General features: G+C 52.5%; 1 protein-coding gene across 1 annotated transcript in view; it reads left to right on the top strand.

The window, feature by feature from the left end:
* Positions 1–15,858, top strand: part of CAP1 (cyclase associated actin cytoskeleton regulatory protein 1) — a 204,343-nt gene extending 188,485 nt beyond the window's left edge. Inside the window, exon 13 of the mRNA XM_069622395.1 lies at positions 14,549–15,858. Within this exon, the coding sequence (XP_069478496.1) occupies positions 14,549–14,632 (84 nt within the window). The 3' untranslated portion in view covers positions 14,633–15,858. The remainder of the gene's footprint in view (positions 1–14,548) is intronic.
* Positions 15,859–19,514: the final 3,656 nt, after the last annotated feature.

Genomic DNA, 19,514 nt, shown 5'->3' with positions numbered 1-19,514 from the left:
GTCCTCTGCCCCCCAACCCCCCAGCTGTCTTGTCTGCTGCTATGTGCACTCTGCATAGTAAAATCTGTTTGTTGTACATTTGCTGTTTGTTGTACATTTGGGAATCCCAGCGACAGGACCGGCCATTATTCTGCAGAATTACCAACGCTAGGATATCGCATGTATCGGACCTTTGTGTTATTTCACTCATTGTAAAGTGAATCAGGTGATCACTAACCCCTGCATCGTGTACGTTGGAGGACCTTGCCTTGAGCGGAGCAGAGGCGACAAACGGTCTAGCCATGATTTAGAGGGCCCCCTATGCCAGGTAAAAAGATCTTCCTTTCTGGGATGTTCCCCTCCCGTCTAGCATAGGCCAGATGGGCCGTCCCCTCAGACAATCCTAGCATGTTCGTGACCCGCCGTTAACCAGGAGTCAAAAGCCTGCTATAACAAGGGGTGAAAAGCGGAGATGGGATTGTTTTGCCGGGTTCCAATATGTATAGACGCAGAAAATCCCTGATCCCATCCAGGAAGGAGGCATGCACTGCCAAGATTCCCTCTCTCTCCAACCATAATGCGGACCAAATCCAGACTGGTGTTCATAGCAATGGCCAAACCCCCACTCTGCCTCCCCTTAGCCTCTCCCTTCGCTGGGCTAGACAACGATGAGTACCCTTCCAACACATAGGGTAACATACACATGGTTTCTTGTAGGAACATATGTAACATTTATCATCTCTGAGGAATTCTTCCAGTTGTATATAAAGTTTTTTTCATCCCACAAATGTTCCACGAGAGCATCTCAATCTCACCAATGCTCGGATTGCTGCGCGATCGCTGTAAGAGACACAAAGGTTGTGATAGCCCCCTCGATCCAGGAGCAATCCTGTAAATCATTAGAGCTGGTGAGGGATGGCAACACAGATTGGATGGTACAATGCCTGTGTGGTCATAGAGTCCACAATTGTAGGCAATGGCTCGGAGGCCAATCAAAGGGCCAGGAAAACCTTTGTAGCCTCTGTGGTTTTAATGCCAAACAAATCCTAGCCCAAGGACTTCAAAATCTCCCTCTGGTACCAAACCAAGTTGGCTATGATCTCAGAACAGAAGTGAGACCATGCGAGTGTTTGTAACCATATACAGGGCGATAAATTTGATATCTTCCCAAATGTGAAGACCCTGGGGATTTGAATATTTCCAGTACCCTACACCTGTTTAGGCGCTTGGAACCCTGACCCTCTTGGCTCAACTCCCAACCAATTAGCTTAGATGCACCCCACATCTCAAAGCCCCTCCCCTGCAAATGAGGCCCTGGGCTGTAGTGGAATCATTCATGGCAATTCCATTCTGACTGTTCAAACACCTGTCTCCCCCTTAGTTAGGATTTCCCTGTAGCTGCACCAAAGTCAAGGCCCTGGGATCCTTGGGCAGGAGCCCCAGAACCCGAACAAGTGGTCTGAAGCACCTGCGAATGAGGTACTGCTTCGTCCCTTGGCATCTATAAATTGATGGACGTGGGCAATGTGACCATTAAAGGCCACAAGGCAGTAAGCTTAGACTGTTGTGGTCTGTTCAATGCCTCGGATAAATTAAAGAACATCCTTGTGGTCTCTCCTTCAGTGGATTGCTGGTCAGCGCCTAACTGTTTTGAGGGGATGATAGAACTGGAGGGGACGATCACTCATTACTGGCGGTAGTGGTACGTTGGCAGTCATTACCTGTTTAGACTTCTTTTTTGTCCCCTGATTCCCCTTGCTGGTTGACACAACCAGCCCCCGCTCTATAGCTGGATCTATGCCCTGCTCATTTAGATCAATGTCATTGTCCGATAGCTGGTTGACATGTTTTCTCGAAGCATTGGCAGACCTCAATTTAGTCACTGCTTGATTCTTGCATGGTTCACTTTCCTCTGCCTCCTTTTTCCTATTAGTGTAGATGGAAAAGGGAGAAGAGGAAAGATTCTCAACACAGCCATTACACACTTCCTCAACCACAGATCTGTCTTCCACTGTCCGAGGAGTTACAGGGCAGTTCTGTAGGCACCCAAGTCTGGTCAGTCTCCACCATACACTCCAACAATGGGGTAGGAGTCAGTAGGCTCAACCGAAGCCATGGATATGTGTTCCATGATAGAGCTCCCCACAGACTGATGTACAAATGCTGGAAGATTTAGGGCTAAGATGGTTTTTACCGTAGCAAACTGCATGGCCTCAGTAGAGCCCAGCTGAAGTGCACAGTTGCGCCTTTCTCCAGCATGGGGTCTGGCATGGATTCACATGCTCATGAATATTCCCCGTCGTCAGGCCGGGAATCCTCGGTATAGAAAATAATCAGTATCATTTTTGTTTCTGATCTGTCTGTCTTAGTAGTAACCAATCACTGGTCTCTGGGTCGTACTGCCCCCAGCCAATGACTGCCCTCTTCCTAAGCCCCGCCTCTGGCAGCCATCCTCAGATTTTTACTGCACGTTCAAGTGTTGGGAGTCCTCATGCTGTAGCTCTCGAGCTTTTGCTGCGTTTTCGCGCTTTTTCAGGAGATTCTTCTAATATTTCGGTTAATTAGAGCCTCAAGCTCTATCGTTTCTACATCCGATCAACGGGGATCCGTCTCAGAGTTTTCTACGCCCCTCAAGGGTGAAGATTTCGTTGAGTTACGCTTTTGGAGGATTCCAGAAGTTCCGAGGCCTACCCCGGACATGGCCCAGGAGAAAGGAAGCTCGACGCCCGGGAAGCTGTTCAGGACCTGCCCTGGATGCCAGCTTCAGAATGTTTTCAAGGAGGACGAGCATTCGTTATGCCTCTGTCTCCATGAGGACAAGACGCACAAGGAGAAGGACTGTGCGTTTTGTGGGAACATGTCAGAGCGGACCATGAAGGATCGCCACCTCCGTCTCGCCAACTAGCTGGAAGGGAAGAGCCCGTCAGGCGAGAAGAAAAAGACGTCCGAGCGGTCTTCTAAGTCCTGTGAGGGTGCCCCGGCGATGGGGGGTCCAACAAAAGGCCAAGCACCACGAGTCCGCGGGCACCGGGAGCGCCGAACGGTCGGGCTCCTTGGCTGCCAGGCAGGGGCATCCTCCCCGGCGCCATCAACCACGAGCCAACGCTCTGGCTCAGGTAAGAGGAAGTCCGAGAACCCGGCGAAACTTATGGAGAGGCCACGGTCGATCTCAAAGATTCCACGGTGAAGGCCCAAGGAGCCCAGAAGGTGACGATGGCCTTAATTCACCCTGCTAAGACCTCGATTGAGGATGTCGCAGCGGCCCTGGCTCAGCCTGTGAAGACTACGCCAGTGGAGGCGACCTCAGGACCCAGAGTCTCCCTGCCACCGCGGAGGGTGTCTTCTTTCAGGCCCATTGAGAAGACCCCCACGAAGTCCTCATTGGAAAAGGTGGGGGAGGGGCAGGTGGCCATCGTGGATACGGACACGACCTCTGATTAAGAGCTCATCGAAGTTGTGGAAGAGGCCCAGCCCATCGGGAGGGATCCCGACGAGGGCAACAATGAGAGCGACGGTGTTGCCGACGAGGTTCCTCAAGAGCCCTCGTGCCCGTCGTTTCCGGCGCCGCAGGACACTTCGGCAGCCATTTTGTCAGCGATTCAGTCCTTATGCTCGGAGATCAGGACAAGGTTGCCCCTCCCCCCGACGGAGGTACCTGAGCCAGACCCGACGGGGGAACCGGAGCCAGGACCTTCGGAAAGTCCACCGCATAAGAGGAGGATGACGCATCCTACGCCACCTCTACCCCCCTCTGCCTTCCCCCCGGTCTACTACCCACGGGGATGATACAGGCACGGACACGGCTACGACGGGTACAGATGACGGAAGCGACGACGGGACGTGTCCCCCATCGCCCCCTGCTCGGGCGTCCCCGCCCGACGAGATTGGATTCTTTCATGCCATGATTTCCAGGGCATCCGAGCTCTTCCAGCTCTGCCCAGAAGAGAAGGAGGAAGGGTTCCTTTACCAATGGCGCGAGGCTAAAAGGAAGACGGTCTTCGCCGTACCTGTTCTTGATGACATCTGGGATGAGGGGCTCTCCCTCCTCAAGAACCCTGCCACAGAGCCAGCAAAGAGGGACTGGTACGAGTAGAACTACCGGGCCCTCAACGCTGCCCCCTTGTGCGTTCGGGCACAACCTACCCCGGATTCGGTCGTCTCGGTGGCGGCAAAGAAGAAAGCTGGGGGGGCATCGGCCTCGACATCAACTTCCCCGCCGGACGGCGAGGGCAGGAAGCTGGACACGATGGGACGACTGGTCATCTCATCCGCAGTGACTACTATCGAGGCGGCCAACGCCCTGGCTATCGTAGCCCGCTACGACAGGGAGTTGTGGTTCAAAATCGCCCCTCTGTTGGACTTCCTTCCGGACGCCAAAAGGGCTGAGGCCCTTGAAATCCTACAGGAAGGTGAGATTGCTTCAGACCACGCCATCAAGGTGGCAACGGACATCGCCGACACGGGTTTCAGTTGGGCAACGGCGTTTGCCTCAGACGACGAGGATGGCTCAAGGCGACGGAATTTCTGCCAGGACGTACAAACCAAGGTTTTGGACATGCCCTTCGACGGGAACAACCTGTTTGGGAAGGCGGTTGATGAGTCCCTTCAGGCCATCAAGACAGATACAGAGACTGCCCGGGCACTGGGAGTGCTTCAACGTCGACGGCCGTCCTTTCGGAGCTCCGGAGGCAGACAAGGTGCCTCCTAGGGATCCGGCAGTGGCTCCTCCACATACCGCCAAGCGGCAAGATCTTCGTCCCAGGAAGCTTACAGGGGACGCGGCAAGTCAGGTGGTGCCCGTCGTAGTTGACGGGGAGGTCAAGGAGGCAAGGCGGCCTCCAAACAAGATTGAACCGACCGTGGGGTCGGGCCCCTGCCGAAGCACCCCGGTGGGAGGCCGGCTGGCAAGGTTTGTCAGCGTGTGGTGGTCCATCTCCACCGATTGTTGGGTGCTGGACGCCCTGGCCCAAGGGCACGCCCTCGAGTTTCACCCGTGGCCAGGAAGGAAAATCACGTCCCTCAACTACTGTTGAAAGTAAGGGCGATGCTCAAGAAGGGTGCCATCGAGCTCGACCCAAAGAGGCTTCGGGAGTCCGTAGTTTACTCAAGGTACTTCCTCGTAAGAAAGAACACAGGAGGATGGCGCCCCATCCTGGACCTGCGACGACTGAACAAGTACATCAAGGCACAGAAGTTCCGGATGGTCACCCTCCAGCACCTGCTGGGACAGCTGGAAGAGGGCGATTTCCTGTCGTCGTTGGACTTGGAGGATGCATACTTCCACATCCCCATTCTAAAAAGACACAAAGTTCCTCAGGTTTGTGGTCCAAGGGCGGCACTACCAGTTCAAGGCCCTCCAGTTTGGATTGAAGTCGGCACCCAGGGTGTTCACCAAGTGCCTCGCACCGGTGGCGGCGCGGCTGCGCCTACAGGGGTCCACGTCTACCCCTACCTGGACGACTGGCTCATCCAGGCAAGGACAAGGGAGCTCGCCGTGGAGCACACTGCGAAGACCGTCCAGCTGCGCACGGACCTGGGATTCTCCATCAACTTTCCAAAATCCGTCGCAAGTCGCCCTGTTTCTGGGAGCCAAGCTCGACAGTGGCGCGGCTGGCCTCGCCGTCGGAGGAAAGGACCAGGACCATTCTGGGCAAGGTGCAGCGTCTGCTGGCCACAGACCTGGCCAGGGTAAGATCCATCAAGTCCCTCCTCGGGATGATGTCCTCCTGCATTTATCTGGTGCGCCTTTGCAGGCTTCGGATGCACCCCTTACAAGAGTTCCTCGACGCCCGCTGGGTCGAGTCGACGGGCAGCTTCGAGGACAGGATCCCTCTCAACGAGACGTTCCGTCAGGCGATCCAGTGGTGGGGTACCCGTTCTCATCTGTCGGCGGGCATGGACTTTCAGACCCCAGCTCACCAGGTGACGTTGACGACGGATTGATCTCTTCGCGACGGCGACGAATTCCAAATGCCGGAGGTTTGCCAGCAGGTTCTCCCAGCCGAGGAGCATGGGCGATGCTTTCTCGTTCCCCTGGGACGGCCTATTTCTTTATGCGTTCCCTCCCCTGCCGTTGCTGCTCCGGCTCATCAACCAGCTCCAAGAGGTCCCGGTGCAGGATGATCCTCGTCGCACCGGCGTGGCCGAGACAGATCTGGTTCCCGGACCTTCTGGACTTGTCAACGTCCACACCAGTCAAGCTGCCGATGCAGACCTTCTCTCCAGAGAAGGAGGCGCCATTCTTCACCACAACCCGGAGTCGCTGAACTTGCAGGCCCGGCTCCTGCAGCACTAGAGTTTGGAGGGTACGACATCCCGGCCAACTGCAGAGAGGTTCTTGCAAAGGCCAGGGCGTCCTCAACTCTCAAGTGCTACGGACATAAATGGAAGAGGTTGTCTGGTGCCGTGCACAGAAGATTAACCGACTGCGGATTACGGCCCCCCAAGTATTGCCGTACCTACTGTCATTGGCCAAGGCTGGACTAGCTCTCGCTTCCATCAAGATACATCTGGCCGCCATCTCACGATGCACCATAACTACGGGACGGGCGTCCTTGTGGTCTCATCGACTGGTGAAGGAATTTATGAAAGGATTGTTCCGATCATTCCCGCCGGTGAAGTCCCCTGCCCCGGCGTGGGAGCTCAACGTGGTGCTGACCAGGCTCATGGGGCCCCCATTTGAGCCTATGCATTCGGCACCATTGAAGTTTCTGTCGTGGAAGACAGCGTTTCTCGTGGCCATCACCTCCGCACGACAAGTGGGAGAAATTCAGGCCCTATCTTGCAAGCCTCCATACTTGACTTTTCATGACACGAGGGTGGTGCTGAGGACGCACCCCTCCTTTATGCCCAAGTGCCGTCGGAATTCCACCTCAATGAACCCTTGGTTTCTTCCCGTGTCCTTCGTCTCTGGCTGAAAGGACTCTGCATTCGCTGGACGTAGCTAGAGCGCTGAAGTTCTACGGGGACTGCACGGGTTTTCGGAAGACATCACAGCTGTTTGTGAACTTTGGGACTGTGAATCAAGGGAAGGCTCTCTCGAAGACTTTCATTTCCAGATGGCTCTCCGGCTGCATCATGCACCGTCACCGGTTGGCAAACCGGCCGCTGCCCGGCTGTCCGAGAGCCCATTCGACCAGAGCGATCGCTGCTACCACGGCGTTCCTGTCTGGTGTGCCCCTGCTGGACATCTACAGAGCTGCGATGTGGAGGTTGACGCACACCTTCACAAGATTCTACTGCGTCGATCGGGACTCCAGGGAGGAGTCCAGGGTCGGCCAAGCAGTGCTGTGCAACCTGTTCGCTTAAGGTGAGCCTGGTGAGGAGGTAAGAGATGCTTAATGTTGAGTTGTTGTATTGCTTAATGTTGAGCCTGTTGCCACCTCCCGTGGTTGTGCATGCGTGTACTGCTATGTATTCTCTTATTCATGAGCATGTGAATCCATGCCAGACCCCATGCTGGAGAAGGAACAAGTTACTTACCTGTAACTGTTCTCCAGCATGGGTCTGGCATGGATTCACATGCAAACCTTCCCTTCTACCCCTCTGCGGCTCTTCACTTGGTCATACTGCCACTTTACGTGCTACCAAATCTGAGGATGGCTGCCAGAGGTGGGGCTTAGGGAGAGGGCAGTCATTGGCTGGGGGCAGTATGACCCAGAGAAAAGTGATTGGTTACTACTAAGAAAGACAGATCAGAAACAAAACTGATACTGATTTTTTTCTATACCGAGGATTCCCGGCCTGACTGGGAATATTCATGAGCATGTGAATCCATGCCAGACCCATGCTGGAGAACAACAGTTACAGGTAAGTAACTTGTTCCTTCCCCTCTCTCAACCCAAAGTCCCTTTGATAACCTTCCACAAAGGATCATTTTTCATTCACCTAATTGAGTATGTCTGTGTTGGCCGTTACAGCTCTCGAAATTAGTTCTTGTTGATCGTAAAGGGCAGTAAGCTCTTTGTTGATGAAGTGTCCCCATGTATGTGGATCTCTTAATCTATAGGGTGTACTGTGTGGGTGGGGGGTTCTTCCAAAAGTCTCTGTCTGGGGAAGAGAACAACAGGGACTTTGCAGCTGGATTACTGGTGGGCTGTAGGGCTGTAGGCTGCGGCATAATGACATTATCCTGGGTGTTTTAGTCTGATGCTCCGGCCTCTGGTCCGAATTCAAAAGCCCGCTGTTTTCCAAAACGGGTAAATTCCCTGGGGCAGTATTTTTGTCACATCAACCTATGCTTTCCCGCCCTTGCTTGGAGAAGTCCGATTGCAATCTTGAGCTTCCTGTGGCAACCAACCTGATAATTCCAGATCTGTGAGCTCAAGTTGCCCTCCACTCCCCAAAATCAACCGCGGGGATACAACCTGCTTGGTCTGCCAAGGAAGACCTGGTGGAGCCCGGGATGTTTTTTCACAAGACTTTGCCTTGAATGTTATCTGTTTTTAGGGGCCTCCACATTACCAGCATCATCAAACCAGAAAGTATGGCACTGGTGGGAGCCAAAGTCGAAAACCTCAGTTTGCATCTTGTCTTAGCGGACATGGGGGGAGGGACGGGGGGGGGGGAATAAGGGCAAGATTGTAAACCCCCCTGTAAATCCGGTGGCGCTGGTTGCCTGTAAGTGCGCCCGTTTGTTAGTAAGATAGTCAATGCAGAGAAAAGATGGTATAGGGAGAATGCTAACTGGCACCGGAGGACTACATCTTTTCCACATCATTCTCTCTCTTAACAAGCCAGTGTTATCTTCCTGAAGTGAGGGGCTGTCTTCTTTGCGGCCATCTGGGTTTTTTCTGCATTAATTGCAGTGCCCACGCACTCCCCAGTCCCCTGCATCATACGCGCGACCCGAGCGCTGCCTGGTATGTTTTGGGGAATGGGTGAGGACCATAGGGGTGCAGGGATTTAATCACTGCTGTACCTGAGGCTCTTGTTGCCCCCAACCTCAGAGTCCGCTGTGCCATGGGGGTGCCCCTGAGACACTCTAGATCAGCCTGTTGGTATGTGTTAGTTGCCCACTTTAGTTTTCAAATAAAAATGAAGAATCTGGTGGGGGGTGGGCTGGTGGGGGGGGAGCCTTCTGGAATAACTCCTCCCATCACGCAATCTCTGCACACAAGGTGCCCAAGGGTAGAGACCCTCAAGAAACCAGCATCCGCTTCCCAATAAGCGGCGGCTCTGGCATTTCTGCTTTCCCTTGGCTTCTGCGGCTGTTGCAACATGTAGTCACTCCACCTTCACTTCACTCCACATTCTGCTTCTTCTCCTGCTAACTCCCTTGGCCTGCACCTGAGGGGGCCCTTTATACTCCCTAATCCCTCTCGGTGTGGGTCATTGAACGCCTTAAACTGCCTCCAAATCCCTTTGTTGTCCCAGTGATTTGGGTATTGTGGGACTTGCAGTCGCCACTGTTACAATTAGCTTTTTCGCTCCACACATTATGTTTAAATGGCTTTACTTCACTTCCATTATTGATCCTGTTTTTAGGAGGAAACTTAAAAGGACTCAATGTTTGTTTTGGTATCAAAGGAGTGCTAGTGCTTGCTCTATCAGAAACGAAGATAACGTTCTGATGTCCACACCCAACTTCCTCCGGTCTACTACAAGAACTCTCACCATTATAGATCTGGGCAACTTTGAGGGGGGAGCGTTACGCCTGATAAATGATTTGGACATGTTTCACAACCCCCAGGATGAATTGCTTTAGAACAAGAAATCTCACTCTGACGACAAGCCATTACATATTCCAGCATCACTGACATCTCTTCCTCTAAGGGGGACAAATACTGTGCCTAACCCAACAGTCACCCTATTGCCTTGGAGCCCTTGTCCTCCCAGGTGATCCTCCCAGCTAATACCTCCCCCAGGGTTAGGATCTGTTGCAGGGGATCAGGAAGCGTCTGCCTTCCCCTGGCCACCTGGGAGGGGGATCAGGAAGTGTCTGCCTTCCCCTGGCCACCTGGGAGGGGGAATCAGGAAGTGTCTGCCTTCCCCTGGCCACCTGGGAGGGGGATCAGGAAGTGTCTGCCTTCCCCTGGCCACCTGGGAGGGGGATCAGGAAGTGTCTGCCTTCCCCTGGCCACCTGGGAGGGGGATCAGGAAGCGTCTGCTTTCCCCTGGCCACCTGGGAGGGGATCAGGCAGCGTCTGCCTTCCCCTGGCCACCTGGGAGGGGATCAGGCAGCGTCTGCCTTCCCCTGGCCACCTGGGAGGGGGATCAGGAAGCGTCTGCCTTCCCCTGGCCACCTGGGAGGGGGATCAGGAAGCGTCTGCCTTCCCCTGGCCACCTGGGAGGGGGATCAGGTAGCGTCTGCCTTCCCCTGGCCACCTGGGAGGGGATCAGGAAGCGTCTGCCTTAGAAGCGTCTGCCTGCCCCTGGCCACCTGGGAGGGGACTCTGCAGGATTCATCACCGCTGTAAATGGTGCATAGATGGGGCTAGCTGATGGACCGGAAGATCACGAAGGAGAGCAGAACGGTAGAAAAAGCAAAGAGAAAATAAGAGATGAAACAAGAATGTGTGTGTCATGAAAAGGGGAAAGGATGAGCTGGTCTGATATTGGAAGTAGGTATGACAAGTGAACAACAGAAGAAACATAAGGAAAGGATGAAGAAGAATCCAGAATAAGAGGTTCGGAGCAGTGGAAGTGAAGACGCAAGAAGGGGCGGGAGAGGGGGGTAGTAGTGGGAAGAAAAATGTCTAACTGCTTGCACCTCAAACCATCCTGACATCCATATTGGATAGCTGAGAGACAGGACGAGACAGTAGATTGACTAGTATAATTGAAAGAAAAATGTGAGAGGGACCAAAGAATGATGGAAAGGCAAGGACCAAGCCTTGTGTTGACTATAACTTGTAGCAAAGAGGAATATTGACGGGACAAGAAATCGGAGGAAGTGTGGTTTGTACATTAAGAGTGAAACCAAGCAAGTACAGAGTCCTGAAAACCAACATGAGAGAGGGTGTGAAGAACAGAGTGGCACACTGTGTCGAAAGCTGCCAGTAAAGAGTTAGAAACAGAACAAAGGGCTGTTTCAGTCGAATGAAAGGGATGAAAGCCACACTGATGGAGGAAGGAGAGCAGAATGGGTTATGTGGACAGAAGCCGGATTGTACCCCCGCTCGCTGAAGGAGTTTAGAGTGTAATGCAAGGAGAGATGGCACAGTAGTTGGATGGCATTCCCCTACAAAGCTCTCCCATGTGGCCAGGGGACGGCAGCCGCTGCCTGATCCTGACCACCCTGGGGGTGGTATGATGGAGGATCACATGGAAGGAGACAGCTGTCGGAGAAAGGTGGTGACCCCACCAGGAGAGATGCAGTATTCTTCCCTTCCAAGAGAAGACTTCTTTCCTAGATTCTTGATGGCTTGTTGTCCCTATACAAGTCCTTCCCGTTTTAATCCCCAACAACCCCCTCTCGAAAATCACTCTGGACAAAACATGTATACCTCATACACTCATAACGCACATTTATCATCTCCTATCTCTAATGGTTTTCTGAGCAGATATTCTGAACATCCCATTTGAAATCATAGAAATGCAATTGACTCCAATTCCCAGAAAACCTTAGGTACGGAGATGAGGAAGAGGAGAAAGGAGTTAATGCGGATCAGAAGAAACGGTCAACCAGGCAGACTAGTTATAGGGAGGGCAGAGTGAGCAGGAAATTTAAAGATGGTATCCGTTTTCAAATTGGGAGAACCGGAGAAGGAAGTGGAGCCGGAGATGAGAGAAGCAGTGCTGAGGCAAACTGCAGTAGCGAGAAGGACCATGCTGGAGAAGGAGGTATTTCTACACCGCTGCCAGCAAGCGGGGCATACCAGTGTGGCGCGAGGCCGAGGAGGAACACTGCAGGCACCAAGAGAGAACAGTTGAGCTGGCAGCAACGGCAGAGTTGTTGGAACACTGTTGTGCAGAGAAGCGGCGGTCGTGCTGGTGGGTGAAGGCAAAGCTGTCCGGAGAGCTGGAAAGAGTCTGCAGTGCGAGATGGATTTTCCGATGCAGGAACTTCACCGCAGCAGCGTGCCACCGGTTGGGAACGCCTCAATACATTGTTGATTCTACCCATAGCCATTGGGGATTCTAGGGCATACAGACAGGCATGTAAGCAGAAAAAGATATGATTACTGGCCAAGTTAAATACAAATGCAGAACCTAATGGGATATCTGAATGGGGAAAGGTTGGAGCAAGCATTATACTAAGCAAATTAATACTAATGAGAATATAAAAGGCAAAACTTGAACAAGGCAAAACTTGAAGTCTCCATACATGGGATGTCTGTGTCAGTGTGGGCAAAGTTGGAACAAGTAGTACCTCAAACCAACGAAGCGGAGCACAGAGCAGTAATAAAACTGAGGAATTAAAGGACCGTGAACACCAAGAAGTCGTCCTGGTGAAAAGGAATACTCCAGGCAGGGAACATTGGGAGGCATGATACCTGGCAGGAGAGTAAACCAGGAGATCTGTAAGATCCAGAAAGGGATTCCTGGCAAGATAGTTTACAAGGAGATCCAATAAAGTTGTAACAAAAGTGAGGCAAGATACCTGGCAGAAGAGTATAAAGGGACCTGTAAGACTGAGGATTCCTGGCAGGGGAATATACCAGCCGGTCCAGTAAAAGTTGTATAGAGCAACATTTATTTTTCAAAGTATATGGTAAAGTATACCAGAGACACTGAAAGAAACTTTGCCATCCTACCTTAATTTCCAGGGGAAGGGAACCCCCTCTCTGAATCCACGGATGTATCCTTGGAGAAGATACTTTGGTTGGAATTATCAATTTCTCTTTTATTATCACTTTTTTGCCAAAAATAAGTTAGACATTTCATTGCACCATAAATTGATAATTTTTAGTGTGAGGGTCCGATTAGTATGGTTTTGGACCCATGGACAGTTTATAAATTTGATGTCGAGACATAGACTGATCTTTAGTTTTAATTTTCCTAGCTCGGGAAACTCTTTAGAATAGGGACACAAAGGCCTCTATCCAACCCCTTTATTTGAATAACGATGTCTAATGTTGAAAACATGACCACTTTGTGTATGCGTCTCATTTCTGACCTCTCACACGGCCTACAACCCCTACTTGTGAGTTGAGCCTTGGGTTGCCTGCCTTATGAGAGGTTTGTCTTCCCTTTCTTGTCATGTGTTACCCTCCCATTAGGGCTAGTTGCCTGCAACAGAGGGTGGCACAAACGTCCCTAACAAACTCCATATTACCAATTCGGTTTCAGCAAAAATGTCAGGTGCACATTTGCAACTCGACCTGCATCCACACCTCTCCTGATTTTCTTTTCATTCCAAGAGTGGAACTTATTGATTTTTCCAAGATTGCAAAAGTGGAGAACATTTTGCATAGGCGTAAAGGGCTCGAATGCATGACATTCTCAAGATGCGTAAAGTAGAAGCACTACTTATGGGTGTGTTCATTCCTGCCAGCGGAAGGGGAGCACCCACTAAGGCAGGTGTATCACAGTGCATCAGTGAGTGCATGTGCTCAGTTTACCAGAGGCACTTGGCACAAGTAGGACCTGCAGCTGTGTTCCTAGTAACCTGATGCCAAGCACTTCTGTGTGCACTGATGATAGGCCAGATGCTGAACTATGCCAGGTGACGCTAATGACGCAGCGTCTGCTATTTATAATGCCATTTATAGAGTGCAGACTTAGCTTTCAGAAAGAGTGCTCTACAATCCTAGGGGGAAGAACACAGTGAGAAAAGCAGAGAATCAGGGAGTGGGGGGGTTAACAGGAGTGGGGAGGTGGGCAATTTGTCAGCAAGGGGAGGAAACTGTCTCCAATCACCCAGTCTCGGGGTAGGTGGAGGGTGTGTGGACCTAGTTAATGGAGGAGCCATTCCGTTGAAGATGAGGGTCTTAAGCTCCTTCCTGAACTGTAGAAGCGAAGGGGTGAGTCTGATGATGCGGAGGAGGTTCCAGAGTCTTGGAGCAGTGTAATACGTGCGCTTATCTATGCAAAGCATTTGCATCTATACCACGTTCTTTGCATACTTGTAACACCGATTTTGCTGCTTGATTGCAGTTTATATGCAAGTAGCCTTTCCTTGCATGGCTTTGGCTAGGTGAACACCAATTATTGTACGTGCTCTCTTGCTTTTTCTTGGCTGTGCTCACCTGTCTCTAATCTCTTCCCATTTAATTGGTTGCTTGGGCTTACAATCTGCACGTATATTTAGTTGAAGTTTGTCTACTATCCTTTCTGCGCAAGCTAGCACACGCTCTGCTGCCTACATGCACAGCACGCTTGGTGGTTTCTATTATGTTTTGGGGATGCTTGATGGCACCGGCATGCCTTCTCCTTTACTCCACTGTGGGTCTCTGCATTGAGTTTGCGCCTTCACAGTGCGATACAGTATTTGTCCAGTCTGTGCCTGTTGGGTTGCAAGATGTCTTTTTTGTGCTCCATTATACATCTGTACAGTGTCTGCATATTGAGTGTGCTGATGTCATAGAAGGCACCAGTGTACATTTAGAAGCTTGAATTATTACAGCTATTTGTACTGTTCACATGTGAAAGGCTTTGTTTCATAGTTGGTTTCTTCTCTTCCTAGAATGAGTTTCCGGTCCCCGAGCAGTTCAAGACCGTGTGGAATGGACAGAAGCTTGTAACCACCATGACGGAGATCGCTGGCTGAGAAGCTGCTGGCTTCTACCCCTAGGCTGAAGAATCCTTCTCTGCTCCTTTCCTGCCCCTCTTCTCTCCCTGCTTCTCTGCCCTCCTCCCCCCCTCCGCAAGAGTGTAGGGGGACCTGCACGCTTGCCTTCTCCGTATACCTCAGCACTAAGATTGGGGTAGGGTGGTGGTTTCTTAGCTCACATTCCTGTCCAAAGCAATCTTCCCTTTCTCACGCTGCAGCTACAGCTGCAGGCAGCTGCTTCGGCCTGCTATTGGTCCTCCGCTCGTGTTATTCCTGCCCAGGTGCAGTGCACTTGGTGGGCTTAGAAGGGAGGATGCCAATGGCAAGCAGTGGCCTCTACAAAGAATTCTTCATCCAGGAACACTCGAGTGCCAAGTGCTGTGCATAGTTCAGGTGTTATGGATCACTTCCACAACTTTTAAACCGTAACAGGGTTTGTGCAGAGGGGCTGAGCTCCTCAGCATCTTGAGTCTTCAGCTTATTGATAATCTAATTTGAGGTTCTTGACTCACTCGATTGCAGGGACAGAAGGGGGCAATGTGGACCTCCGCACCGACCTCCTGGACTAAAGGCAGAGGGTACAGGTACATGGCCCTCCTACCCATCACTATGTCTTGCAAGCATCTTCACGCTGTGTAGAGTCCCAAGGAGCACGCTTGACGACTTGTCATAGATTGGTTTTGGTATCAAAACATTCCAAACGTTTGCTCACCCAGTCTTTGTTCTGCTCTTTGGATACCGCTAGGACATTAGTCATGGGGCTTTTTTTTAATCAGGTGCAGAAGTACGGGACTAGATCCAAAAGCAGGCACATGGTACAGGGAGCTCAATCTTCTAGCTCTGCACACGCATGCACTGAGCCCGCCTCTCTTCCTGGTATCGCTGCACCCATGCCATATTGTTCCCACTGCGCCTAGCTTCCTCCCATCTGAGCACGCTTGCTGCCTCTGTCCCAGGGAAGTCTGACAGAGCAGCCTTGTCTTGATGCATATGAAGGGACCTGCCTACGCCAGTGTCCTTGTTCGAGGAACGCAGTGTCCTGACGTCATTCCCTTTGTACATTTTGCCAGAATGTTTTTTTGAGGATACCATTTACAGAAATATGCAAATTTTTTTTTTTTTTTTATCTTCTTTGACTTGTACTTCTCCTGAGGTTTGTGGGAATTAACCTTCCCGATGTACTTCCAATGAATGAAACTAGAATAAAGTAAACGCCAATTGTTTTCTTTTTGTTTTGTAATGGGCAGTTCATTCTGTGGAGCTTACATATTGCCACCAGTACTGAGGCAGGGGGTGCAAAAGAGGTGGCTTGTTTTGAGAGAATGAATGCGGGAGAACATCCATACTAACAGATTGTTGTGATAATGTTCCCTGCTTGACTCATAAGTTAAATGGTGTGGTTGCCAAGTGGGACAGGCACCACCACCAACGGTGTGCCGCAGGGCCCCAGGACAGCATGGACCGCATCTCCTGGTTTTACCCCTCAAGCTGCAAAAGGGAGGCAAGTGCTCGCCACATGATGCCAAGGAACACTGCACCTTTTACAAGGTCATGGTATTGTGGCGAGACCAGGATGCCAGGACATGCTTTGACAAGCCAAACCCCCCCCCCCCCCCTTTCCCCCGTAGAAATTACACCCCAGGGTAGGCTGGACTGGACATATAGATAGATTTTGTGAGTTGAACAGTGACGCATACTCCAATTGCAGCAGTGTGGATCATAGTGAGGGGAAGCAAGGCGTGTTACCCAGTCACTCTAACATACATTATTTGGTTCTTGTAGAGCTCATACAATTTGGGCTTCACAGTGCTGTGTGCATTGCTCTATAAACCTGCAACTTCAGTTGAAAAAAAATGTGGTTCATTTTGGGAATAACCATTTTTTTTTTAACAGTATGTAGTATTTAGTTTGTCACAAGGACCACAGTAAAACATTACTCATGTTTGCAGCCTGGAAGGTAAATAGCCTCCCAACCCATCTAGCACGCTTCTAACTAGGCTGTGGCTATGGCAACAAAGAAAACAAATGTGTTTGTAGAAAGAAAGCTTTTTCATTAAATAGCAGGCCCCAAACATCCTATGTGAACTGCATTGGCTTCCACTCCAGGCCAGCCTACTGTTCAAGACTTTATCGTCTACAAAGCAGTCACGAGTAGCACACCAGCGCACTTGGCGGCTGAGCTCTACATATCTGGTGGCACATGCTCCTCACGCAGCAAATCTACAAACAGGCTTGAATCACAGCTCCGCAAAGAGGGGACATGCAAACCATCCTTCTCCAGCATGGGGTCTGGCATGGATTCACATGCTCATGAATATTCCCCGTCGTCAGGCTGGGAATCCTCGGTAAAGAAAAAACCAGTATCAGTTTCATTTCTGATCTGTCTTTCGTAGTAATAACCAATCACTGGTCTCTGCGTCATACTGACCACAGCCAATGACTGCCCTCTACCTAAGCACCGCCTCTGGCAGCCATCTTCAGATTTTTACCGCACGTTCATGTGTTGGGATCCTCGTGCTATTGCTCTCGATAGTTAGTGCTATTTTTCGCGCTTTTTTCACAAAAACTTCGATTCTTTCGGTCAAAAGAGCCTCAAGCTCCACCGATCCTACATCCGATCAACGGGGACCCGTGTCGGATTCGTCTGCGCCCCTCAAGGGTGAAGATTCGTCGAGCTACACTTCGGAGGACTCCAGAAGCTTCTCAGGCCCGGTCTCGGAGATGGCCCAGGAGAAGGGAAGCTCGACGCCCGGAAAGCTGTTCAGGGTCTGCCCTGGATGCCAGCTGCAGAATGTCTTTAAGGAGGACGAACACTCTTTCTGCCTTTACTGCCTTCATGAGGACAAGACGCACGTGGAGAAGGACTGTGCGTTTTGCGGCAACATGTCGGAACGGACCATGAAGGACCGCCATCAACGTCTCGCCAACTGGCTGGAGGGTAAGAGCCCGTCTGGCGAGAAGAAGAAGAAATCCGAGCGGTCTTCTAAGACCTTTGAGGGCGCCCCGGCGACGGGGGCCCAACATAAGGCCAAGCACCGCGAGTCCGCTGGCACCGGGAGCGCCGAACGGTCGGGCTCTACGGGCGCCAGGCAGGGCGCACCCTCCCCGGCACCATCAACCACGAGCCAACGCTCTGGGTCGGGTAAGAGGAAGGCCGAGCACCCGGCGAAGCTCCTGGAGAGGCCCCGGTCGAGCTCTAAGGCAGAGGAGGAGCGTGGCAGTGCCCCCTCCCTCAAGGATAAGGCGGTGAGCGCACCTAAGGTGGTGAAGGCCTTGATCCATCCGACCAAGCCCTCTATCGAAACGGTCGCGGCGGCCCTGGCCCAGCCTGTGGAGGCTGCACCAGTGGTGGCGACCTCAGGGCCCAGAATCTCCCTGCCTCCTCGGAGGGAGTCTTCTTTTGTGCCCATCGATAGGACCCCCGTGAAACCCTCCGTGGGGAAGAAGAAGGGGGGGCAGGGCGTCGTCGTAGATTCGGCCTCAACCTCAGAAGAGGAGCTGATCGAGGTCTTAAGCCACGGCCTAGGCGTGGAAGAAGGCCAGCCCGTCGGAATGGACCCCGACGCAGGTGACGACGACGACATCGTCGAGGATACCGACGGGGCCCCTGCTCGCCCGTCGGATTCCCCTCTGCCAGCGCCGCAAGACAACTCTGCGGCCATTTTGTTGGCCATACAGTCCTTATGCTCCGAGATAAGGACGAGGCTACCGTTACCGACGGAGGAACCTCTCCCGTCGGGGGATCCAGAACCGGGACCTTCTGGTGTTCCCCCTACCAAGAAAAGAAGGATCCATCCACCACCTCCTTTTCAACCGTCGCGCCCCGTCCAGCCCTCCTCCCCGTCCACCCGAGGGGATGATACGGGGACTGACACGGCAGCGACGGGTACGGACGACGAGGCATACGACGAGGATATTCCGTCGTCGCCTCCCACCAGGGCTTCTCCGCCCGACGAGATCGGATCTTTCCACTCCATGATCTCCAGGGCTTCCGAGCTTTTCCAACTCTGCCCTGAGGAGAAGAAAAAGGAAGGCTTCCTTTATCAGCGGCGCGAGGCCAAGAGGAAGACGGTCCTCGCAGTGCCTCTGTTGGACGACATTTGGGATGAGGGCCTTTCCCTCCTCAAGAACCCTTCCACGACGCCAGCTAGAAGAGACCGGTACGAGAAAAAGTACCGGGTCCCGGACACGGCCCCCCTATGCCTCCGGGCGCAGCCTACCCCGGATTCCGTCGTCTCCGCGGCAGCCAGGAAGAAAGCGGGGGGGGTGCGGCCTCCACATCGACTTCCCCGCCGGACGGCGAGGGAAATAAATTGGATGCTATGGGACGTAGAGTCATCTCGTCGGCAGCGACGACGATTAAAGCGGCCAACGCCTTGGCTATCGTGGCTCGCTACGACAGGGAGCTGTGGTACAAGATAGCTCCCCTGCTGGATTTTCTGCCGGACGACAAGAGGGCGGAGGCCCTGGAGATCCTGCAGGAAGGTGAGGTGGCCTCGGACCACGCCATCACCGTGGCGACGGACATCGCCGACACTGGGTTCCGCCAGCTGGGCAACGGCGTTTGCCTTCGACGTCGTGGATGGCTCAAAGCTACGGACTTCCGGCAGGACGTCCAGACCAGAGTCCTGGACATGCCCTTCGACGGGAACAACCTGTTTGGGAAGACAGTGGACGATTCCCTTCAGGCCATCAAGGCGGATACTGAGACGGCCCGGGCCCTTGGAGTTCTGCAGCAACGACTGACGCCCTTTCGGAGCGGCGGAGGCAAGGGCGCCTCCAAAGGTTCCGGCGGCGGTTTCGCTTCCTACCGTCAAGCGGCCCGCTCGTCGTCGCAAGAGGCCTACAGAGGACGAGGCAAGTCTAGCGGACCCCGCCG

This window comes from Ambystoma mexicanum, chromosome 11 (assembly GCF_040938575.1).
Source record: "Ambystoma mexicanum isolate Mex_15411 chromosome 11, UKY_AmexF1_1, whole genome shotgun sequence".
NCBI classification, from domain to species: Eukaryota; Metazoa; Chordata; class Amphibia; order Caudata; family Ambystomatidae; genus Ambystoma; species Ambystoma mexicanum.
Note: the sequence above shows the minus strand (reverse complement) of the source record. Positions and strands in the feature narration are given on the sequence as shown.